The following is a 25,995-nucleotide window of genomic DNA, read 5'->3' on the forward strand; positions in this document are numbered from 1 at the left end:
GTCGGGAGTATGTGGCTGAGGGACTGCGTCAGCTTTCAGACAACACCACATACAAAGTTTGCCAAGCTAATCCCATTCCTGATGTCCAGGCAGAGCTTCAAGGAATCCTCAGAACCTTAGGCCCCCTACAAAACCTTTCACCTGACTCCATCAACCTCCTGACCCCACCGACACCCCGCACCCCTACCTTCTACCTTCTTCCTAAAATTCACAAACCCAATCATCCCGGCCGCCCCATTGTAGCTGGTTACCAAGCCCGCATAGAACGTATCTCTGCCTACGTAGATCAACACCAACCCATTACATGCAGTCTCCCATTCTTCATCAAAGACACCAACCACTTTCTCGAACACCTGGAATCCTTACCCAATCCGTTACCCCCAGAAACTATCCTTGTAACCATTGATGCCACTTCCTTATACACAAATATCCCGCACGTCCAGGGCCTCGCTGCGATGGAGCACTTCCTTTCACGCCAATCACCTGCCACCCTACCTAAAACCTCTTTCCTCATTACCTTAGCCAGCTTCAACCTGACCCACAACTTCTTCACTTTTGAAGACCAGACATACCAACATTTAAAGGGAACAGCCATGGGTACCAGGATGGCCCCTTTGTACGCCAACCTATTCATGGGTCGCTTAGAGGAAGCCTTCTTGGTTACCCAGGCCTGTCAACCCAAAGTTTGGTACAGATTTATTGATGACATCTTCATGATCTGGACTCACAGTGAAGAAGAACTCCAGAATTTCCTCTCCAACCTCAACTCCTTTGGTTCCATCAGATTCACCTGGTCCTACTCCAAATCCCATGCCACTTTCCTTGACGTTGACCTCCACCTGTCCAATGGCCAGCTTCACACGTCCGTCCACATCAAACCCACCAACAAGCAACATTACCTCCATTATTACAGCTGCCACCCATTCCACATCAAACGGTCCCTTCCCTACAGCCTATGTCTTCGTGGCAAACGAATCTGCTCCAGTCCAGAATCCCTGAACCATTACACCAACAACCTGACAACAGCTTTCGCATCCCGCAACTACCCTCCCGACCTGGTACAATAGCAAATAACCAGAGCCACTTCCTCATCCTCTCAAACCCAGAACCTCCCACAGAAGAAGCACAAAAGTGCCCCACTTGTGACAGGATACTTTCCGGGAGTGGATCAGACTCTGAATGTGGCTCTCCAGCAGGGATACGACTTCCTCAAATCCTGCCCTGAAATGAGATCCATCCTTCATGAAATCCTCCCCACTCCACCAAGAGTGTCTTTCCGCCGTCCACCTAACCTTCGTAACCTCTTAGTTCATCCCTATGAAATCCCCAGACCACCTTCCCTACCCTCTGGCTCCTACCCTTGTAACCGCCCCTGGTGTTAAACCTGTCCCATGCACCCTCCCACCACCACCTACTCCAGTCCTGTAACCCGGAAGGTGTACACGATCAAAGGCAGAGCCACGTGTGACAGCACCCACGTGATCTACCAACTGACCTGCCTACACTGTGATGCATTCTATGTGGGAATGACCAGCAACAAACTGTCCATTCGCATGAATGGACACAGGCAGACAGTGTTTGTTGGTAATGAGGATCACCCTGTGGGTAAACATGCCTTGGTGCACGGCCAGCACATCTTGGCACAGTGTTACACCGTCCGGGTTATCTGGATACTTCCCACTAACACCAACCTATCCGAACTCCGGAGATGGGAACTTGCTCTTCAATATATCCTCTCTTCCCATTATTCACCAGACCTCAATCTCCGCTAATTTCAAGTTGCCGCCACTCATACCTCACCTGTCACTCAACAACATCTTTGCCTCTGCACTTCCGCCTCGACTGACATCTCTGCCCAAACTCTTTGCCTCTCTATATGTCTGCTTGTGTCTGTATATGTGTGGATGGATATGTGTGTGTGTGCGAGTGTATACCCGTCCTTTTTCCCCCCTAAGGTAAGTCTTTCCGCTCCCGGGATTGGAATGACTCCTTAACCTCTCCCTTAAAACCCAAATCCTTTCATCTTTCCCTCTCCTTCCCTCTTTCCTGACGAGGCAACCGTTGGATGCGAAAGCTAGAATTTTGTGTGTATGTTTGTGTTTGTTTGTGTGTCTATCGACGTGCCAGCGCTTTCGTTTGGTAAGTCAAATTATCTTTGTTGTTATTCTGTTTATATGTAGAAATTCATGCTGAGGACGATGAATGTCTTCAACATGGAACAGGATCACAGTAACTTCTTGAGGGGAAGTACCTGGGTGATTGCAAACATCTAGTATCATGGACCCACTTTAGAGAAGTGCAAAGTCCTCAGATAATGTGTATAATTTTGATAATAGTTGTGATGTTTATTGACACAAATAATATGTTACATTTATATTAATTTGTTATATGTAGAAACTTCATGCTGGATGGTGGTGTCGATAGACATTTGATTTTGTTCAGTTAATGATGTGTTCATTTATGGACATTCTCTAAATGTGAATGGATATTCATACATTATTCAAGAAAAATTAGAGAAGTTTTAGTGATTTCCTTTACAGCAATTATGAAGCTTAGCAAAAAATGACTATGGAGGCTTTCAAGAGGGCATGGTTGAAAAAATGAAATAGGTAATAGAGAACTCGAGGGAATAACACATTCCAACTAAAATACTAGACTACACATCTCTGTTTTTAAATTCTCTAACCTTCTGTAGCACCGCCACCATTTTTTGGCACAACTAAGTGAAACAGCAGCACTTCTATAGCTGCCGTAAATGTCACATTGTGAGAAAAAACACCACTATGTCAGATGCAGCAGTAGCACTATCTGGTTTTCACATAGCAGACCAAGGGCCAGCATCCGCAGTACTTTCAACATGCACAAGTGGGCACTCAACATCTAGAAAAATCTATCATTTTTTACCAATGGCATCTCATTCTGGCAGCATCTACTATGAGGAGACGTCCACGTCAGATGATGGGCCAACGTGGTTTTGCAAGCTGCCATAATGAGACTTGTTCTTCAGTACTGTCAAGCTGACTCCTGGTTTTAAGTCTCCTCCTGTGAACTTGGTGCCTTCCAGCTGGCAGGCCACCTACGAGATCATTTTAACTGCAGGTGGATTTGTGCCTTCAAGGGCAGCTGTACATGACCAAGGCAGCGCAGTCAATCAATTACCTGTTCATGTGCAGGCAAACTGACACTGCATGCCTCTACTCGGAGTGGTGGGCACCACCGCTGGAGACTGTCTTCCTTTGCAAGCAAAACAATGGGCTTCCGTGTCTGCAAGCATGCCCTGCCCTGCCCTGTCTTGAGTTGTTCCAAGTCAGTGCGCCTGCAGCCGTGAATGTAACACATCTGCATTCTGGCCCAGCCTTCAGCCATCTGTTGCATCTGCACTGCAAACTCACTGCTCTCAGCTCGGGCTGAGATGGCACTGCTTCCACAGGACAACATTAAGAGTGCTGTAGCTTGTTTATATAAAATGTGTGATTGTTAATGATGTTTTCTTGAGCCACCATCAGGCAAAATCCTGAAGACGAACGACCACATCAACTGAATCCTGTCACTGCAGAGGCCACCCACCCTGGGCTTCCACAGTACCTATCCCTACTCCAACCTGTAAGACACCAGTTATGTTTCTCCTGATCGACAGCATCGTCCTGAGTAATCCCCTTCTGGAGATACAAACTGGGCACTATATTATCTCTGGAATAAGTTACCAAAGAGAATTCTATCATCGTAAGCCACAAATTAGAGTTGCACACTCTCAAAATAAATAATGGTTGTAATTTATCTTTGCTTCCCCTACCTTCATCAATGTCATCTATTACCATAAGTTAAAAATGCCGCACATTATTGTCTGTAGAGGAACTGCTTCACAATCATATATTTGCTCATGAAGCTCATTATTAGTACCACTATGAAAATGCAAAACCACAGCCCACACATCTTTCTGTTGTGTAACATTAATACCAAGTATCCAAAGTCTTGGCAAGGTATTTAAGAAAATGAGGTGTTCTTAGATTATATAACACTCCAGTCAAACAAAGCATTTGTGAACTTCACCATACTGCCATTATGCAATCATTTTTACATCTGGTAGGACACATTCTGAGGCATCAAGGGAATTTAATACTGGAGGGCAGCATGGATGGTATAAACCATAGAGGGAGACCAAGAGATGAATACACTAGGCAGATTCAGAAGTATGTAGGCTGCAGCAGTTACTTGGAGATGAAGAAGCTTGCACAGGATAGAGTAGCATGGAGAGCTGCATCAAACCAGTCTCTGGACTGAAGACAACAACAACAACAACACGTCAAGAATCTGGTATATTATAAATGCTCTCTAACATGAGTATGCTAAAGCAGTGGCATTTTTTCTATTTTTTTGCAGGACGATTGGAAAACTAAAGCAACTGAAGAAAATCTTAAAGTCATCACAAACCACAAAATGCAAGGTACAAAAAGATAGTGATTACACTACTTGGAAAAAGACAGTCCCAATGAAACATTTATTATAGTAGATTAATCAGAAACTTGCAAGATTTGTGCCCTACATATACAACTGAACTGAGTCAAAATATAATACTATAGAGCGCAGCTGCAGCACTTTGATGGTGCGGATCTTCACATGCCTTTTTTTGAAGCTTTATCTGTATCATCAATAAATAAACACACAATATCCATTCAACAGTGAAATAATATAGCTAATACAGTATGTGTTTCAACATATTTAAAATATTTAGATTACAGTAGTCCCACTTTTATTTTGTACGGCTTTTCAGAATATTATTATGATTAAATATATAGTTTCTCATGTAAATAATATTACTCATACTCACATTTAATTGAACATCGATAGTCACAGATATCACAAGCATATGGTCTCTCACCAGTATGCATACGAATGTGTCTCTTCAGGTCAGAACTTGTCTTGAAGGCAGACATGCAGGACTCATATACACAGACAAATGGATGATCACCTAGAACAATTCACAAAGAAGAAAATATACATAACTACATAGTCCCCAGTTTACTCATCTGGTTAAAACCGCATTCGGTTTTCAACCATAGTTGATGCAAAGTTCTTGTTACATTAAACTATTAAAATCACTATATAACACTTTGCACTTTTATCTTACAGTAAAAGTGGAGCAACACGCTTTTCTATTTTCAATTGGCTCTCATTAAAGTATTGTAATTAATACTGGCACACTGTGGATAGTGCAATGTCATCTTCCAGCAGAGACACTCCTCTGTCATATTTTTGGGGAGTCCTCTTTGTATGTGCAAGACACAAAAGAGTGAATTGATGGAAATTTATATAAAGCAAGAACTTGCAGTTTTCCAATCTACTTAGAAAACTATAAAACTCAATGCAAAAACAAGAACACTTCATTTAACTGGAATATAGATTCAATATTCTCTAGGAAAAATAAGCTAACATCTCTCTCTCTATTATCTCAGTGTCGTCAATTAAGCAAATGTTAGATTATTGATACATATGGTTCACGAACTAGATTTTTGACAAAGGCAACCTATGAAAAGCAGAAAACATTACTATAACAAATATTTTGTGTAAATAAGTGGCAGGTTATCTGTTGGGAAAAATAAAATTAAGCAAACCATTAAAATGTATGTCATAGGCCTGCAACAAATATGGACAAAAAAGAATTACTTCGTTCACATACTGCAAATTGGAATGATTGCATACCCCATTAACAGATTGCCTAATGACTTGTTATGAACTGGGAAGTATCAAATTGTTCATAAAATAAAATGAATCCATTAAGTTCATACAGCTACACGATAAAAATTTATACGAGTTCTGACACATACATTTACATTAAAAAACAAATGTTGAGCTATGGTTTCATGAACAGACTTCCTATTCCATACCATCTCATGCTCATGACCTCTATCACCCCATCTCCTCTCCCCCCCCCCCCCAATGCACACACACAAACCAGTTAATTAACTACAAAAAAGTGCTCACATAAACAGCATTTACACTCTCAGCTCAATTAAATTACATTCTTCACCAAGGATTTAAGTGTCTTCTGTACCCATCTGAAATGAGAAATATCTGCCCTGAAACTGTCCCTACCCATCCCAACGTGGCACCCACTTGAACCTACATAACATTCTTGTCCATTCTCATACTACTCTTGTTCCCACACCCTTGACCCATGTCTCATATTCCACTAAAAGTCAATGCTGTAAGATATATCTCACGCATCAGCTTCTATTCCATCTATTTCCATAGTCAAAGTTGCTGATGCAGGCCAACACAGTATTTTTTGACGTGGACCCAACTTGTCAAATCCTGGTGGCAGAGGAAATTTTCATTACCAGCAAATTGGAGGCATGGTGACCTAAAGCTCTTGATCAACAGACTATATACCAAGTGTTGTGACTCGCCGATCTTTTAAAGTCCCCCGCGCAGTTACACGCATCCTTTACATGCGGCGCTGTCTGCCAGCCATGCAGCAGCCACGCCACCTAAACGGCCAGCCAGCCAGCCAGCGGCCACTAGACTTGGACTCAGTACTGATTTGAAAGTTACCGTGTACACATGTCTTACTTTGTCTACTTGCTCTGTGACTTACATGTGTTGCGTTGTTTTTGAAATATATGCGTTCAACTTGACGTTATAACAATTGGCGACGAGGTAGTGGATTTTTCCTTTTCATTGTTGACCCACAGGTTTCCATGGCTACTTTAGAGCAACTATTGCAAGGTCTCATTGAACAGCAAACGCTTCTCACATTGGCGATTCGTGATTTCGTCACGGCATCCAATGCGGGGCATTTCTCATCGTTGTCTATACCTCCTTTTCCTCCTTACGACGAGACGGTGGAAGACTGGTCTGATTACGAAAAACGTCTTCGACAGCACTTCTTGGCATTTCATGTCATGGACGAACAAACATGTAAGTTTCTGTTCCTTTCATGGATTTCACCTCAAATGTATTGGTTGTTGTCGCAATTGGCTCCTTTGAAAGATCCTGCATCTTTGTCCTTTGCTGACATGTGCTCACTTCTGTCTGTATATTTTCAAAAGCATATGCATGTGGTAGCCTCTCATGTTGCCTTTTATCGCTGTCAAAAACAACCGAATCAATCTTATCACGCTTGGGTTGCTGAACTTCATGGCCTCAGTAGAATGTGTCAATTTGTTACTGAAGTTCACAAAGAATCCTACGCCGATTCCATGGTACGGGATGCTATTATCCGGTCGGTGCCCAACAAAGAAGTTAGGCAACGTGCCCTTCAGTTGGCAAATCAGACTCTCGATGAAGTCCTATCCATCGCACAGTCGTTTGAAATTTCTCACGTCGCTGGAGTGCAAATAGAGGCATGGGGTGACTCGGGGAAATACAACCTCTGGGCACTGTTGACGACGTGTGCGGCGTGTCCGCGTCGGCCGACGTGGCCGCAGTACACTCCCAAGTGCAGTCTCGGCCTAACCGTAAACAAACCTCTAAGAAACTGCAGCAAAACCCCCGGCAACTTCCTTGATGTCCGCAGTGTTTTATGAAACATTCACGGGAGGATTGTCCCCAACATTGGGCCGTGTGTCACAACTGCAAAAAGAAGGGTCATATGTCATCCGTTTGCAAATCCAACCGCATACATGATGTTCATGAACACGATGCTGATTCTGATTATGTATTGTCTGTCAATTGTACTTCTTCCCTTTCAGGGAAGTTATTCCTCACTGTCCAAATACTTGGTCGAGATGTTCGCATGCAGGTGGATACTGATTCTGCTGTCACTATCATCAATTCTCAGATGTATCTTCAGTTGGGTTCTCCACTCCTGTCCCCTGTCACTCGGCAATTACGGACGTACAATAAACGGAAGATTTCTCTCTTGGGACAATTTGATGCTGAGATATCTTACAAATCCGCCGTTCGCACTGTTCCCATATTTGTGGTCGACCATACTAACGCGGAAAATCTTTTTGGTTTCAATGCCTTTCCATTTTTGGGTTCTCCATAGATGACTCTGTCAATATCGTCCCTGATGCCATTTCTTATGCTCAATTGGATTTCTTGTCGACGACATTTTCGTCCCTTTTTTCTCCTGGTTTAGGCCGTGCAAACGACTTTGAAGCTCATATCATGCTCAAACCCACCGCTCGGCCTAAGTTTTTTTGGGCTCGGCCCATTCCTGTGGCCCTTCGTGATCCGGTAAAACAGGAGCTGGATCATCTCACTGCTTCCGGGGTCTTGCTTTCTGTCACTTCAAGTGAGTGGTCCTCTCCTGTCGTTGTCATTGCTAAGCCCAATGTTGATATTCGTCTCTGTGGCGATTTCAAGGCCACTGTAAATGCTCAATGCCTCATCGACACTTACCCTATGCCCCGACCTGAAGAACTGTTCACTAAACTTGCTGGAGGCCAGTATTTTTCTAAAATTGACCTGTCAGAAGCTTATCATCAACTTCCTCTCGACGCTGCTTCGCGGCAGTTTCTGGTCCTTAACACGCCTTTCGGCCTCTATCAATACCAATGATTGCCATTCGGGGTTGCCAGTGCCCCTGCTCTCTTTCAGCGATTCTTGGAACAATTATTGCTCCCTGTCCCTGGGTGTATCAATTACATGGACGACATTGTTGTCACTGGCTCCACCAATGAAGAACATCTTCAAAATCTCTGCACACTTTTTCATGTCTTACAGACTGCCGGTCTTAAGTGTAATCTTCAGAAATCACAATTTTTTCAGGAATCTATCATGTACTTGGGGTTCTAACTCTCTCGGGATGGTATTCGTCCGCTTCAGCAAACTGTCGCCGCGATCGATACCCTTCCTCACCCTACATCTGTTAAGGGACTACAGGCCTTCTTGGGGAAAATAGCATACTATCACAGGTTTTTACCATCTGCAGCTTTGGTGGGTCAGCCATTGAATCGCCTGTTCCATAAAAACGTGCCCTTTCGCTGGTCCGCGTCATGAGATGCGGATTTCCAGAAATTGAAGACTATGCTGAAACAGGCCCTGTGCCTGGCTACTTATCGACCTGGCCAACATCTCATTCGTGCCATGGACGCCTCTCAATATGGGATTGGTGCAGTCCTTGTGCACTGTTTTTCTGACGGTTCTGTACAACCCATTGCTTATGCCTCCAAAACGCTCACAGACGCCCAACGAAAATATTCTCAAATTGAAAAAGAAGCTTTGGCCATTATTTATGCTCTTCATAAGTTTGGTGTTTTTCTTTATGGATCCAAATTTCATCTTGTTACAGACCACAAACCACTTGTTTCCTTGTTTCATCCATTAACGTCGCTTCCCGACAAGGCTGCACACCGCCTCCAGCGTTGGGCTCTTTACTTGTCTCGTCACCGTGGCCTTCGCCTGAGAAGCCCTGGGAGCGTATTCATGCTGACTCCACGGGACCTTTTTTAGGTACTTATTGGCTACTCGTAATTGACGCCTACTCTAACTTTCCTTACATTGTCTGTTGCACGTCACCTACCACCGCAGCAACCATCAATGCTCTAGCTCGCATTTTCTCTTTGGAAGGCCTTCCCTCTACTCTTATTACTGATAATGGTCTGCAATTTGCCTCTTTCGAATTTGTGGATTTTTGTGCCCGTCACGGCGTCTTGCATGTCATGGCCCCTCCGTTCCATCCACAGTCAAACGGTGAGGCTGCACGACTGGTCCGCACATTTAAGGCTCAGATGAGGAAACTCCTGACTTCTGCTGCTGATGCGCTTCTCCAATTTCTGGCTTCTCACCGTTTCACCCCCACAGCCTGGATGAGCTCTTACATGGCCAACAGCCCCACACGCTACTTCATCTTCTGCGGCCTTCCACCTCATGGCCACAGGTGCCTTTGCTTGGCCAGTTCACAGCCGGCGACCTTGTATGGGTACGGGGATATGGCAGGCGGCCAAAATGGAGTCCTGGCCGCATCTTATGACACCTTGGCCGATGCCTGTGTGAAATCCAGATGGGCACGGGTGTAGCAGTGCGTCATTCAGACCAGCTTCATCCTCATGTGCCAGCAACGCCTGTTCCGAATGCCGCTATGCCACCTTCGGCTCTGCCTGACACTTGGGATCTTAGCATGTTTCATTACTCACAACGCAGCCCTCTCACCATCATCTCGGTGCCAGCACAAGAACGGACGCCACCAGGAGCAACTCTATTCGCCTCCTCCTACGAACACCAACGCATCGCCCATGTCTCCTGTTATAACAACCGGACTTTCCACAATGGGCAGATTGGCGCACGGGTCCACAGCAGATTCGACCCCTACGTCTCCTGTCATCTCGACCCGTTATCATCGGGGACACTTCCGTCCGTACGGGAAGCCTCCTCCTTGAGACTTTACAGCCAGTCAAACAACACCTATGGACGTTAGCAATCTACAGGCCACCTCCATCAAGACCAGTGAAACACATTCAAAGGGGGGAAAAGTGTTGTGACTCGCTGATCTTCTAAAGTGCCGCCACGCAGTTACGCGCGTCCTTTACATGCGGCGCTGTCTGCCACCCATGCAGCAGCCGTGCCACCTAAGTGCCCAGCCAGCCAGCGGCCGCTAGACTTGGACTCAGTACTTATTTGAAAGTTACCGTGTACACATGTCTTACTTTGTCTACTTGCTCTGTGACTTACATGTGTTGTGTCGTTTTTGAAATATATGTGTTCAACTTGACGTTATAACACCAAGTGCTTGGTTAAATCCCACACAGGGCAACACTGTATCATACTACATAAGGTTTCTCATAAACTGAACGAGCTTGCTGGTATCACTATCACGTGTCATGCTATCAAAGAATAGTGGGTATGTACTAGCACAAGATCTCACCTATTGCCTACTAGTCCATCATCATCATCATCATCATCATCATCATCATCAATATAAATATTAAATTTCATTTCTGTGTGTTCTATTGCTGTCAACTACATAACTTAAAATATCCGATACATGTGAACTGGCAATGAAGCACATAACCTGAAGAAATGAAAAAATGAGAATAAAAATATCCCAATACTGTATCCTTAAGACACTGGCAGAACTGAAAGTGTTTTATAGAACACATACAACAAAATTTGTAAGGATAAAGAGACAGGTCCTTCTTAATAATATTCTGACAAGAGGTTCTTTTAACTCTCACTTTCACACCTTAAGCGACAAGAGGTTCTTTTAACTCTCACTTTCACACCTTAAGTACTGCCAAAATCTTTTAATTCCCACGTGCAAAGCAAGCAGATATTGTAGTACTTTTTTGAAAGCTATCTTATACTTTTCAAATATTTTCTGTTGTTCAAACTTATTTTAAACAGTTTTAAATGATGTCTTTACTATTTAAACTACAGTCATGAAATGTTAGAAAAACTGTTCGGGCTACTTTCAATTTGGCCACAACACATCTTCTTCCTGGCCTTACTCCATGTCCCCATGGGGTTGGCATGTTATTTCTGATTTGGCTTTGTTAGTGGTAGTAGTTGTTGAACCCCTTCCTGACACCACCACTTAGCCCCGAGATAAAATTTATTATCTTATCTGTTTGCAGCTAGTGTTATCTCTTGTAAGTGTGGGAAAGTTTTCTAAATGTTTGTGAATTGTTTAACTGAGGTGGGGTGCAGGTACCAGCCTAGTATTCGCTTAGTTGGATGTGAGAAACCACCTAAAAATACTTCCAGTCTAGACAGCACATCAGCCCTTGCCATTAATTCACCAGGCCAATTTGATCCAGGGCCAGCACGAGACCCTGTGTCCCAGAAGTGAGTACTTTAGTGCGCTCAGCTCTCCAGTTGGGTAACTTGGCCAACATGTATGCTGTCTATGTATTCTATCATTTCTGGTTAGGCAATCTTCTTCACTATCTCAATGTGTTGCATTTAACACTATCCCCTTTTTCTTTTTCACCACTACTTGATTTGATTACTCATTTCTATTTTACTTTCCTCTTCATCACTTACAATGTAGAAAAACAATCGAAAATGATAATACACAAGGTCATTCCAAAAGTAATGCCTCCTATTTTTTTGTGGTGACTTTGGAAGTCCACGCCAGATGTCATTGGTGTAGTGCTAATGCTTGAACCTTCCTCTTTCATTTGCAGGTGGTTCTGTTGTTCTGTGGTAGTTGGCACCAGCAAAGGTGTGTTCCAAAAGGAGTCTGATATGGACACATGTATAAAACAGTAATGTGTGATTGAATGCCTCACTGCTGAAGAAATTGTGCCAATTGAAATCTGTCAATGCTTGTTAAAGGTGTATGGAGACAATAAAAGAGACATGAGCAATGTGAGGTGATGGGTACAGCATTTTCAAGGTGATGAGAACAGCCGTGACCTGGTCAACCCTGCACAGCTATCATCCCTCAAAATGAAGAGCATCTTGATCAACTCAGCCATGCTGATCAGTCAATAATGACCAGAGAATTGTGTGCAAAGCTGAATGTCAGCTGTAATGTCTTGGAAACAATGTTGGAATGTCTTGGTTAGCATAAAGTCTGTGTGAGATGGGTCCCACAGATACTTAAAGAAGAACAAAAAACTCATTGAATGGAAATTTGTCAGGCCCTGCTAGACCAATATGAAGCTAAGGTGACAATTTTCTGAATAGCATCATCACTGGAGATGACATTTGGTGTCACCAATATGAGCCGGAATCCAAAACACAGTCCATGGAATGGCGACATGTGAATTCTCCATCACAGAAGAAACTCAAGACACAGCCATCTGTAGCCAAAGTAATGAGCTCAGTCTTCTGGAATAACCAAGGTGTGGTTCTTTTGGATGTCCTGGAGTCTGGAGAAACAGTCAATTCATCATGCTACAAGACGATACTGACTAAGGTCGAAGCCTGAATTTCGAGGGTAAGGCCAGAGAAGACGACCAAGTTTCACCTGCAACATGATAACGCCAGGCCCCACACCAGTTTTGGAACCGTGCAACTCGCTGCAAAATTTGGCTTGGCTGTCTTACCACATCCACTGTACGGTCCCGATTTAGCGCCTTCAGACTTCCATCTCTTTGGGCCTCTGAAAGATGAACTACGTGGCGAACATTTTCAAGACTCTGATGCTGTTGTCAAAGCTGTAAGGAAGTGGTTAGCCTCAGCTGATTCCAATTTTTACAAGCACGGCATGCAGGCTTTGGTTCATTGTTGGCAAAAGTGCATAATGAATGGTGGTGACAAAGTGGAAAAATGACAGTCTGTTGCTGAAATATTGCTCTATTTAACTGTTCTGTTGTGATATATGTGTCTCCTGTAGTTTCCATGAATAAAAATAAGTGGCATTACTTTCAGAACAACCCTCATATACACTCCTGGAAATGGAAAAAAGAACACATTGACACCGGTGTGTCAGACCCACCATACTTGCTCCGGACACTGCGAGAGGGCTGTACAAGCAATGATCACACGCACGGCACAGCGGACACACCAGGAACCGCGGTGTTGGCCGTCGAATGGCGCTAGCTGCGCAGCATTTGTGCACCGCCGCCATCAGTGTCAGCCAGTTTGCCGTGGCATACGGAGCTCCATCGCAGTCTTTAACACTGGTAGCATGCCGCGACAGCGTGGACGTGAACCGTATGTGCAGTTGACGGACTTTGAGCGAGGGCGTATAGTGGGCAAGCGGGAGGCCAGGTAGATGTACCGCCGAATTGCTCAACACGTGGGGCGTAAGGTCTCCACAGTACATCGATGTTGTCGCCAGTGGTCGGCGGAAGGTGCACGTGCCCGTCGACCTGGGACCGGACCGCAGCGACGCACGGATGCACGCCAAGACCGTAGGATCGTACGCAGTGCCGTAGGGGACCGCACCGCCACTTCCCAGCAAATTAGGGACACTGTTGCTCCTGGGGTATCGGCGAGGACCATTCGCAACCGTCTCCATGAAGCTGGGCTACGGTCCCGCACACCGTTAGGCCGTCTTCCGCTCACGCCCCAACATCGTGCAGCCCGCCTCCAGTGGTGTCGCGACAGGCGTGAATGGAGGGACGAATGGAGACGTGTCGTCTTCAGCGATGAGAGTCGCTTCTGCCTTGGTGCCAATGATGGTCGTATGCATGTTTGGCGCCGTGCAGGTGAGCGCCACAATCAGGACTGCATACAACCGAGGCACACAGGGCCAACACCCGGCATCATGGTGTGGGTAGCGATCTCCTACACTGGCCGTACACCACTGGTGATCGTCGAGGGGACACTGAATAGTGCACGGTACATCCAAACCGTCATCGAACCCATCGTTCTACCATTCCTAGACCGGCAAGGGAACTTGCTGTTCCAACAGGACAATGCACGTCCGCATGTATCCCGTGCCACCCAACGTGCTCTAGAAGGTGTAAGTCAACTACCCTGGCCAGCAAGATCTCCGGATCTGTCCCCCATTGAGCATGTTTGGGACTGGATGAAGCGTCGTCTCACGCGGTCTGCACGTCCAGCACGAACGCTGGTCCAACTGAGGCGCCAGGTGGAAATGGCATGGCAAGCCGTTCCACAGGACTACATCCAGCATCTCTACAATCGTCTCCATGGAAGAATAGCAGCCTGCATTGCTGCGAAAGGTGGATATACACTGTACTAGTGCCGACATTGTGCATGCTCTGTTGCCTGTGTCTATGTGCCTGTGGTTCTGTCAGTGTGATCATGTGATGTATCTGACCCCAGGAATGTGTCAATAAAGTTTCCCCTTCCTGGGACAATGAATTCACGGTGTTCTTATTTCAATTTCCAGGAGTGTATTTTAACTTGAGAGCACCTAAAATATAAGAAAACAAAGTTTCCAGGCAAAATCAGTTAGCAAACAACCTGCACCATAATAGCAGAAAAGAATAAAGTACAGTAGATTCCCATTCTTGATTATGCATCAAATTAGGACTTTGAGTGAGTTAAGAAACCTCTGAATTATTTTTAAGGATATTTTGCTAATACAGTGAGTGCATTGGTTTACATGTATCCAAACATTTGAGTCAAGAGTGCAGCACAAATCTACCATGTGGGACACCACAGAGATCATCACGACCATAGCGCAATTGGCTGCATTTCACTCACTGATATCTCTAATGCAGTGCTCAAATATGGAATGTAGCTCAGTCACACAGCAACAAGACAGGGTTAATGGTGAAAAGAGTGGAAGTAGCTCTGAAGATTTACTAATGAAGGTGTTTTGGAGTGCTAACTGCAAATTTAACTTCTATATTCTTTCATTCATAACTCAAAACTTATTGATTTTTTTACTAATATCATTTGTATTACATTACACAAGATTAAATTCAGTACAACTTTTATCCAAATGATTTTCTTTGTCAGGTGCATCTTTCCTCTTCTTTCCGTCTGAGTCTTTGTATTTCCAGCCTTCCACTAGCCCTGCAGGAGTAACTCTTTTGTTTAAATCTTCCATTCTTTTCCTCATGATCATCCTATACAGGCCCTATCTCATTTTCCAAAGGCCTCAGCATATATTCAAGCATTTTCATTTGTTTTGAAAAAGGTTTTTAAAGCCGTGATGAGTCTCTTCCTCCCACCGCCCCCCTTATAACAGCCCATTGGAGAGAAAAATGCAGTGACAAAAGTGAAGAAAATACTAGGAAACATTTTGTAAAGCAAGTTCAAAAAGAAAGGATGAGGAGGGTGTCATCTCAAAGGAAAAAAATATCAATAACATGTGGACTTCTTTACATTTAGTTTAAATCCAAGTTTTTGTGACCATCTGAAGACTGATCATCATTCATCTGGATAATGGCACTACTAATATCTTCAGAATATCTTCAGAACTGACCCCTGTGGTGACTTCTCATTCCGATAGATGACATGCTGCTGTCTGTTTCTCAAGTTGCTTTCAGCCCACTTTACAGCACTATGTAAAAATTTTAGCTGACACATTTTGCTGTGTAGTAGATGGAAGTCAACGGTATCAAATACTTTGCTCAAGTCAAGTAGTGTAAACATTGTGGCCTCAAAGTTGTCTATGGCATATTACAATTCATAAATAATTTCAGGACAAATAGTAGAAGCACTGAGTCGTTGGCAGGCACATAAAAAGAATAAAAAACTTTCACACACACATCTCTGCTTCTACACTGTGCCACCTCAATGCACAATGCCAAGACTGCAGTTCGGCCAGTAGACTAAGGGGGGGATGTGTTAGGTGGAGTGGGTAGAGGGAGAAAATAGACTGTAAGTGAGAGATATGGCTGGGGAAGGGCGACTGATGGCTCGGAGCAAGGTAACAGGTTTGTGGGAAAGGAATACAGGAGGGAGAAGGAAGGAACGATGATTAGAGTTTAACACTCCGTTGACAGCACAGTCATTAGAAACAGAGCACATGCTTGAATAATGAAAGGATGAGGAAGGAAATCAGCCATACCCTTTTCAAAGAAACCATCCCGGATTTTCCTGCAATGATTTAAGGGAATCATGAAAACCTTAATAGCTTGACCAGATGGGGACTTGCACTGTTGTCCTCCTGAAAGTGAGTCTAGTGTGCTAACCCATGTGGCACATTGCTCTTCATCGGAAGAAAGAGGCAGCAAGTGCACAGGTACAAATACAACATGTAAGCACTGGACTTGGTGAGTTCATTCGGTGTGGTGGTGGTGGTGGTGGTGGTGGTCATGGTGGTGAAGGTGATGGTGATGGTAATGACATGGTAGAGTAGATTTAGAAGGTGGTGACAGGACAGTGGAAGGAGGGACTGTTGGGCAGCAGGTGTGGGTGCAGCTGCTTAGTGGAGACTGAGACCCTGGGATTACAGGGATGAAGAATGTGTTGTAAGGATAACTCCCATCCAGATATTTCAGAATAATTGGTTCTGAGAGGGGGGAGGGGGGGGTGTATACAGATGGCACAGGTTGTGAAGTAGCCACTGAACTTGTGTATGTTGTGCTCAGCAACATCTTTCGCCACTGGATGGTCAACTCTGCTCCTGGCCACAAGTTGCTGGTGGCCATTCATTCTGGTGGATTGCTGTTTGATGGCCAAGCCCACATAAGATGCTGTGCAGAAACTGCAGCAGAGTTGGTATACGACATAGCTGCTTTCACAGTTGACCTTGCCTGTGACGGGATAGGATAAGATGGTGACAGGGCTAGAAAAGGATGTGCTAGGTGGGTGACTGGGACAGGTTTTGCCTTGAGCCTTCCACAGGGGCATAACTGCTGTGGCAAGGGGTTGGAAGTTGGAGTGACACAGGAATAGGTCAGGATGTTGTGTGGGTGGGTATTAAAATACCACTTTAGGAAGGGTGGGTAGCATTATTGATATGACGACCCTCATTCATGGCAGTGGTGATAGGTAGGCAAAACCCAGCAGTTGCTCCAGTCTGAAATCATACTGGATGATGAAAGAGCATTATTGATATGACGACCCTCATTCATGGCAGTGGTGATAGGTAGGCAAAACCCAGCAGTTGCTCCAGTCTGAAATCATACTGGATGATGAAAGGAGTACCTCTTTGCAGATTGTTTTATGTGATGATAGTAAGACTAGGGGTGTTTAAGGATATGGTGCAGGAAATATGTATGAGCACATAGTCTAGGTCTGGGGATACTTCTGTCTGTGGAGACCTTTGTGAGCCTTCAGCACACTGGGTAAGGGAATTCCCAACACTGTAGATATGCCATCCATGAGTGGCCAGGATGTATGGGAGTGAACATAAGGTGTGGAAGAGATGATAACTGTCAAAGCTAAGGTATTGCTGATGGTTAGTGGGCTTCATGTGGACAGAAGTATGCATGGTGCCATCAGAGATGTGTGGAGGTCAACATCCATGTTAAGTTGCATACTAGGCTATGGAGGACTAGAGGACTATGTGAAGCCAATGGAAAGAAGTTGCTGAGGCTGTGGAGAAACGAGTATAGGGTGTCTTGGCACTGGAACTGAGATCATAAAGATACCATTAACAAACAGATTTCCTGTAAATGGCCCACAAACAAGTTGGCATAGGGGTGCCATGCAGGTTCTAATGATGTATGATGATAAGAAATGGTGTGAAGTTGGATTGCAAAATTCACATCACTCTCACATCGGCTGACTTACTTGATCTGCACAGCCGATCTTCTTCTCTGGATTGCCAGCTACATTGATCTCCAAAACCTTCTTCTCCAGCTGGTTAACAGGAATTTATAAGACTCTTTCTCTCTTCTTTTGAAATAATTTAGTACTTGAAGAATACTTTTAGTTCAGTCTTGGTATATTTCAACTTCCACAAATAACATTCACCACTTCTCACATCAATATTCGAATGTATACAAGTCAATCGATTCATCTGGCATTAGACTCAATAAAATACACCTGCAATAAAGTTGGTTTAACACCCACATAATTTATGAACCAATCTTGCCTCTAGCGAGTCCAAAGCGTGAATTACAATCAACAATGTTTCAACTGTTCTTCCTTTTTCTCGTTACAATAGTCATATAAAATCCCATAAGACACATAAACACTCCTTGTTCTTCCAATACGGCTTCCGTGGCATCAGCGGCAAACACCTGTCGATGCCGTTCAACTGTCGCATCTCCCTTGTGCCCACGACTCCTTTCCAGCCTGCACACACAAACATGTGTCGCGCAGTATGTATGTTCTCACACACTTATTTTTAAAATATCATGTGTTCGAGACAGTAGAAGGACGAGCGGTTCTATAATTAACATGGAAATTCTCAAATCACTACATATCTCCCCACCCCCCACCCCCTCATATCAAACATGTGATATTTTATACATACTCATTATGTACATTAGTGTTGTTGTTGTTGTGGTCTTCAGTCCTGAGACTGGTTTGATGCAGCTCTCCATGCTACTCTATCCTGTGCAAGCTTCTTCATCTCCCAGTATCTACTGCAACCTACATCCTTCTGAATCTGCTTAGTGTATTCATCTCTTGGTCTCCCTCTACGATTTTTACCCTCCACACTGCCCTCCAATGCTAAATTTGTGATCCCTTGATGCCTCAAAACATGTCCTACCAACCGATCCCTTCTTCTAGTTAAGTTGTGCCACAAACTTCTCTTCTCCCCAATCCTATTCAATACCTCCTCATTAGTATTACATATAATAACAATTCATATTTCCACAGTATACATTCCACTTTTTTTATTAACCATGCATAACCCTTTTATTTACTATTTAGTTCTTCTTTTTTCATTCTACTTTGATAATAACAAGCATTTCACCTAATGTTGGAGTCGATCCTTTTATGTGTGGACAACATTTCGGATTTCCAATCATAAACTCCAGGTGTCATAAGCGCTTGATTATTTCATCCTTTATTCTAATTCTTTTTACTATTTTTTCTTTAGCACATACTAGTTTCATTATTCACAGCAGTCTGTAGTCTGGAGGAACTCTAGGCAAATGAAAGTGTTCTTTCCAACACTCATAAGACATAATAGTGCTAGCGGTATACGTATAGAATTCAAACTTACCAGAATAATTCCTACAAAAATGTGTGACTTCTGTCACGATTCTGTCCCTTTCCCCTAGGATCAGTACCTATACCTTACATGTGGGTTGACCCTATGAGTGCACTTCCTCCTTACATTCCGACTGGTACGCCCCTTTATAACAAATCCCTATTCTTCAGGCCACAGGTGTCCTATCTCTATGTAGGTACACCTGCCCTATATCCTTATCAAATGCTGGGTATGTCCCCCTTATCCTTTATGAGTAGGCCTCATGGTTAATTGCCCCAAGTATACATCTTTAAGTACACTATAATTAAATATTTCCTGGTAAAAATACAAATCTATTTCAAACTTCCCATTTACTTCTTAATACTACATTTAATACCTTAGAGTCCTCCCTTACTCTTCAACTTCTATACTCTTAACAGACACTATGTTTACCTATATTTCAATTCTTAGTCGATACTATGTCTACCTATATTGTTCAAGTCCCACTATCCTACTATTCATCAATTTATCAGAGTATCTGCTACCTTGACTTTTCTTAAATAAGCATCACAATTAACTCCAATCTGGCGTGTATTCTCCTTCATTACTCATGTCTCTTTCTTATGTATATTAATTGTAAAATTGTCATAGTTTTTCTATACTTATAATAGAAGGAAACATTCCACGAAGGAAAAATATATCTAAAAACAAAGATGATGTGACTTACCAAATGAAAGTGCTGGCAGGTCGACAGACACACAAACGAACACAGTGTTCGTTTGTGTGTCTGTCGACCTGCCAGCACTTTCATTTGGTAAGTCACATCATCTTTGTTTTTAGATATATTTTTCTATACTTATGTACATACGTGATATTGAATCATCATAGTTCTGTTATGTATACCTTCCCCCTACAACACTTGATGGTTCTCACCTTTTGACAGGTTTCTAATCAGTAGTTTCATTTTTTGTGTACCTGTGTATCTTTGTGTGTATGCTGATGTGTGTTTGTGTAGCATGATTCTTCGGCCTTCTTATCTGAAGATAAGTTGTAGGTTATTGGAAACTATGGAAACCAGGAAGGACTTCTGCAATAGAAGTAGATGAATATCGAAAGAGGAAAAAATAGGTCAGTCCTCAAACAAGAAATAAGAAAGGAAAAAAAAAATAGATGTGGTTGCTAAGATCAAAGGAGAGAAAGCAGGCAGCCCCAAAGACAGGAAACTCTCCCCCCCCCCCCCCCCTCCGCTCTCCAGGACCCCTACCTCGCCTGTACTTGAGTGAGAAGCTGGAGGAGGTATGGTTTTAAATCGTCTCCTACAGAACGGACATTCCCACCTTAACCTTTGAGATCCCCGAAGAAAATCTTAGCAACCCTATGGAAACACCAAATGGTGAAGAATCAGAAACATTTGTTTGTGAGGGTCGTTTGAAATATATAATATTCTATTCAGTTTCCTAGGAAAATCATGCTTCAATGACTTTAACTCGATTATCTTACATTCAGTGTGAAAATGGTTCTCTCACGAATTCGGAAATTATTTCAAAAGTTATGTGCCAGGTATGGTCTCCCTATTTACTTAGGACTAGGATTACCAGGCAGCTTTCAAGAAAACTATTTTTTGGAATCATTCATATTAATAGATTTACTGATGTTGACTTCACCCAGACTCCTGTCCACAGATCTGCACAGAAGCTAGTGAATTGATTACTTACAAAGACTAATTTGAGCAAAAATAAAACCTAACTATAAGTGTAGAGAGACAGAGACTGCTGGCTAGGAAGAGTTAGTCTATCTTACCTCACGGGTAATGTGCGCATCAATTTCCATCTCATGTCGCTGCCTAGCAAGTCAGAATAAGTTTGGATAAGACGGGACAAGTCATGAGAACAGGAAGGGGCACCCTGGAATAACCAAGGACAGTGCAATCCAAATTCCTAGCAGGCACAACTCTCTAACAACCAAGCATGACGCTGTTAAACTCCAAGCAGGCACAATTCTCTAACAACCATGGATGATGCAGTGACCTACCAGGTGCAGTTTTGGGTGACGTAATTACAATTCCTCACTGGTATGTTTCTCTAATAAACTGTAAGTGGAGGATGATATAATAGTGTAAGAAGTAGGGAGTTGTGTAAGAAGTTGGGGGACTTTGGTGCAGGAAAGTTTTATTACAGAAGAAACACCGAAAACAACTCAGGATCCGACAGTTGTCACTCTGCCTGTTAACGCAGAACGTTAATGTTCCTGGGATATATGTGCCTCCACCCGGATCCCATGAATCTGACTTGAGCGAGTGCAGATCAGTACTTCTCATTAAATTTTGTTTGAAAGTCTCCCCAGTTCAAAACAATCACCACTTCACTAGGTAACACAACATTAGGTGACAATACACTTTTTTCTATTTTGTTTTGGATAAGCTTGAATTTTTTCCAGATGTCATCTACAACCTTGCTAATATCATTAAGTTTGGAAGATAAAACAGGAGATACGTCCTCGGAGATTACTCTCGTGGCAACTTTTCGGTCTATCATCTCTTCTACCTGTTCCTCCAGACTACTTATATTTATTATGTCTGAGGTTGCTTGTTTCTCTTTACAGTTTCTTTCCATGTTATCTACTCAAGTGTTAATGCCTGCAATTTGCGACTGGACTACTGGTATTAACTTGTCCTGCTTTTCAACATTTTCTTTAAAGGTATGCAACCATTGCTTTACAGCATCAAATGTAACATTACACACATTTTGAAATGATCCTAATTTTTCACTCAGTTCAGTTTATACATTATTACATTTATCTTCAATACCAAATTCTAGCTTTCTTGTCAAATTCTGATATTGATCATTCTGTCTCTGATTAAAGTCAGTGAATAGTTGACTTATGTGACTGCTTAAAGAGCTAGTTAACTCATCTTCCAAATGTATTTTAAGATTTTCTACTTTAGTAGTTAAAGCGTCAAATTCAGTTTTCAAATTTTCCATATCTTACTTTTTCAATATACCATAGCACTTAACAATCCTAAAGTTTTATTCTGAACATCCAATTTATGATTTAATTGAGTATTCACGGTGTCTATTTCTCTACTTAAATTAGCTCTCTGTGCATCGAGTTTTTCACTTAAAGTTGCACTTGATTCATTTCTCAAAGAAGAACCCTGGTCATCTATTTTATCATTTAATTGAATATTTACTGAGTTTAATTTAACACTTTGAGCATTTGAAGTTGTATTTAGTTCCTTTCTTAAATAAGTATTTTGAGCAGTTAGTTCCTTTCTTAAAGCTGCTGAATCTGCACTTTGGTCATCTATTTTATCATTTAAAGTTTTGATCAAATTTACTAACTGAGACCAGTCTGGCACCTCATTACTCACTTTCATTGCCATGGCTGGTACTAAAGTTTCCCCAATTCTCTGCGTATTATCCATATTTCTCTTATTTTTTGATCAAGTGATCATATAACAAATTAACTCTAAATATTATAACTAAACTAATACAGTCTAGTGACTAGTTTCTTTAACTTTATACTTGAACAATTATTGTTTTTCGTTCACCCAGCATAGAGTTTTGGGCTGCTTCGGTGAGCAGGTGTGGAATCAGCACCGGTGAACAGTAACTGGTGCCGGTGGCATCGGTTGCTGGTTTCCGCGTCGGCGTAGAATCAGCACCGGCACATTCCCTACATTGGATCTTCTTCGTTGAATTATTCTCATCATGTTTCTTCTTAGTCTAATACATCGAGGTCTTCTTTCCATTCTTTTAACATTATTACTTTCATACGCTTTCACTGTGTTACATTCACAAATTTTTTCATTTGATTTTTGGACTTAATCCAATTATGCAAAACAGCTCTCTTGTCTTGTTATACCTGGTTGCTAGGGCAACACATCATATCTTTTGCTTCGATTTCCTCTCAAAATTCCCGTCTTTTGAGTGCTTTTCACTGGTCACCATGTTATAACGCTTTAGACAATAGAACTTGTGGAGTAAATATACAAACTTTATGTTTTCATCAATTACCAATGCGTTGTGTATGCAGAATAACATTCTCGCATTTCATATGTAAATATCTCCGTCTTCTATATTTAAAAAGAAAGATGATGAGACTTACCAAACAAAAGCGCTGGCAGGTCGATAGACACACAAACAAACACAAACATACACACAAAATTCTAGCTTTCGCAACCAACGGTTGCCTCGTCAGGAAAGAGGGAAGGAGAGGGAAAGACGAAAGGATTTGGGTTTTAAGGGAGAGGGTAAGGAGTCATTCCAATCCCGGGAGCGGAAAGACTTGCCTTAGGGGGAAAAAAGGTCAGGTATACACTCGCACACACACACATATCCATCCGCATATACACAGACACAAGCAGACATTTGTAAAGGCAAAGAGTTAATTTCAATCTGCCGCCGCTCATACCTCACCTGTCTTTCAACTCCTGAAAACAGCTTTTGCATCCCGTAACTACCCTCCCAACCTGGTACAGAAGCAAATAACCAGAGCCACTTCCTCATCTCCTCAAACCCGGAACCGTCCACAGAAGAACCCCAAAAGTGCCCCACTTGTGACAGGATACTTTCCGGGACTGGATCAGATTCTGAATGTGGCTCTCCAGCAGGGATACGACTTCCTCAAATCCTGCCCTGAAATGAGATCCATCCTTCATGAAATCCTCCCCACTCCACCAAGAGTGTCTTTCCGCCGTCCACCTAACCTTCGTAACCTCTTAGTTCATCCCTATGAAATCCCCAAACCACCTTCCCTACCCTCTGGCTCCTACCCCTGTAACCACCCCCGGTGTAAAACCTGTCCCATGCACCCTCCCACCACCACCTATTCCAGTCCTGTAACCCGGAAGGTGTACACGATCAAAGGCAGAGCCACGTGTGAAAGCACCCACGTGATTTACCAACTGACCTGCCTACACTGTGATGCATTCTATGTGGGAATGACCAGCAACAAACTGTCCATTCGCATGAATGGACACAGGCAGACAGTGTTTGTTGGCAATGAGGATCACCCTGTGGGTAAACATGCCTTGGTGCACGGCCAGCACATCTTGGCACAGTGTTACACCGTCCAGGTTATCTGGATACTTCCCACTAACACCAACCTGTCAGAACTCCGGAGATGGGAACTTGCCCTTCAGCATATCCTCTCTTCTCGCTATTCGCCAGGCCTCAATCTCCGCTAATTTCTAATTTCAATCTGCCGCCGCTCATACCTCACCTGTCTTTCAACATCAGAAAACTCTTTGCCTTTACAAATGTCTGCTTGTGTCTGTGTATATGCGGATGGATATGTGTGTGTGTGCGAGTGTATACCTGACCTTTTTTCCCCCTAAGGTAAGTCTTTCCGCTCCCGGGATTGGAATGACTCCTTACCCTCTCCCTTAAAACCCAAATCCTTTCGTCTTTCCCTCTCCTTCCCTCTTTCCTGACGAGGCAACCGTTGGTTGCGAAAGCTAGAATTTTGTGTGTATGTTTGTGTTTGTTTGTGTGTCTATCGACCTGCCAGCGCTTTTGTTTGGTAAGTCTCATCATCTTTCTTTTTAAATATATTTTTCCCACGTGGAATGTTTCCCTCTATTATATTCATATCTCCGTCTTCTCATATTTTTCTCATATTTCGAGCTTTAGAAACACATTATATTAACATTCATAAGCGAGTTGGTTTAAGAACCACTCGTAATTTATGAACCCATCTTGCCTCTAGCGAGTCCAATACGTGAATTACAATTAACAATGTTTCAACTGCTGTTCTTTTTTCTCGTTACAATAGTCAATGATATAAAACACCATAAGATACATAAACACTCCTTGTTCTTCCAATACAGCTTCTGTGGTGGGAGGGCAAACACTTGTCGATGCCATTCGACCTTCGTGTCTCCATTGTGCTCATGGCTCCTTTCCAGCCTGCATACAAAAACATGTATCGCACAGTTTGTATGTTCTCTCACACTTATTTTTAAAATATCGTGTGTTCAAGGCGGTAGAAGGGCGAGTGGTTCTAGAATTTATGTGGAAATTCTTGAATCACTACAAGGTCGCTACTGCTTGGCTGAGGATTTTTTTGTATATCTTTCCCAAAAAAGAGAAGTAGTTATGTGTGAAGATGCAATTGGTTAAGTGTTTAAGGAATAGGGTAGTGGGTTTGGAGTCAGAAGGACATTGTGAGAGGTGGTGCTCGATAGTAGCAGTGGGCATAAGCCTGAGTGATGATGGTGTAAAGGAAGGCAGCACCAACAGCGAAAAACAGTGATTTAGGTGGTACAGGGGTGGGGATAGTTGAGAGTCAGTGAATAAAGTGATTTTTATCTTTAATATGAGATGATAGTCTATGAGAAATTGGTTGGAGGTGTTGGTCGACAAGACTGAAGATTCTTCCAATAACTAGTTGCATTAGGACATGCAGGATTGTTGGGTTTATGGATTTTGGGAAGTATGTAGAAGATGGATCTGCAGGGGGTTATTAGAGTGAGGAGACAGATGGATTCAGGGGAAAGATTCTGTGATGGGTCTAAGGATCTGAGTTGGGACTGGAGGTTATGTTATACATCTGGGTGGGATCAGACAGTCGGCAGATGGCTTCTGTCATGTAGTCACTGCAGTTCATCATGACAATGGTGGACCCATTGCCTGAAGAGAGGG

General features: G+C 43.0%; 1 protein-coding gene across 3 annotated transcripts in view; it reads right to left on the minus strand.

Moving 5' to 3' along the window:
- Positions 1-25,995, minus strand: part of LOC126191580 (zinc finger protein 239-like) — a 319,091-nt gene that overhangs the window by 111,680 nt on the left and 181,416 nt on the right. For all 3 annotated transcript variants that reach the window (XM_049932511.1, XM_049932513.1, XM_049932512.1), the window contains exon 6: positions 4,829-4,969. In XM_049932511.1, coding sequence (XP_049788468.1) covers positions 4,829-4,969 — 141 coding nt within the window. The remainder of the gene's footprint in view (positions 1-4,828; positions 4,970-25,995) is intronic.

This window comes from Schistocerca cancellata, chromosome 6 (genome assembly GCF_023864275.1).
Source record: "Schistocerca cancellata isolate TAMUIC-IGC-003103 chromosome 6, iqSchCanc2.1, whole genome shotgun sequence".
Classification (NCBI taxonomy): domain Eukaryota; kingdom Metazoa; phylum Arthropoda; class Insecta; order Orthoptera; family Acrididae; genus Schistocerca; species Schistocerca cancellata.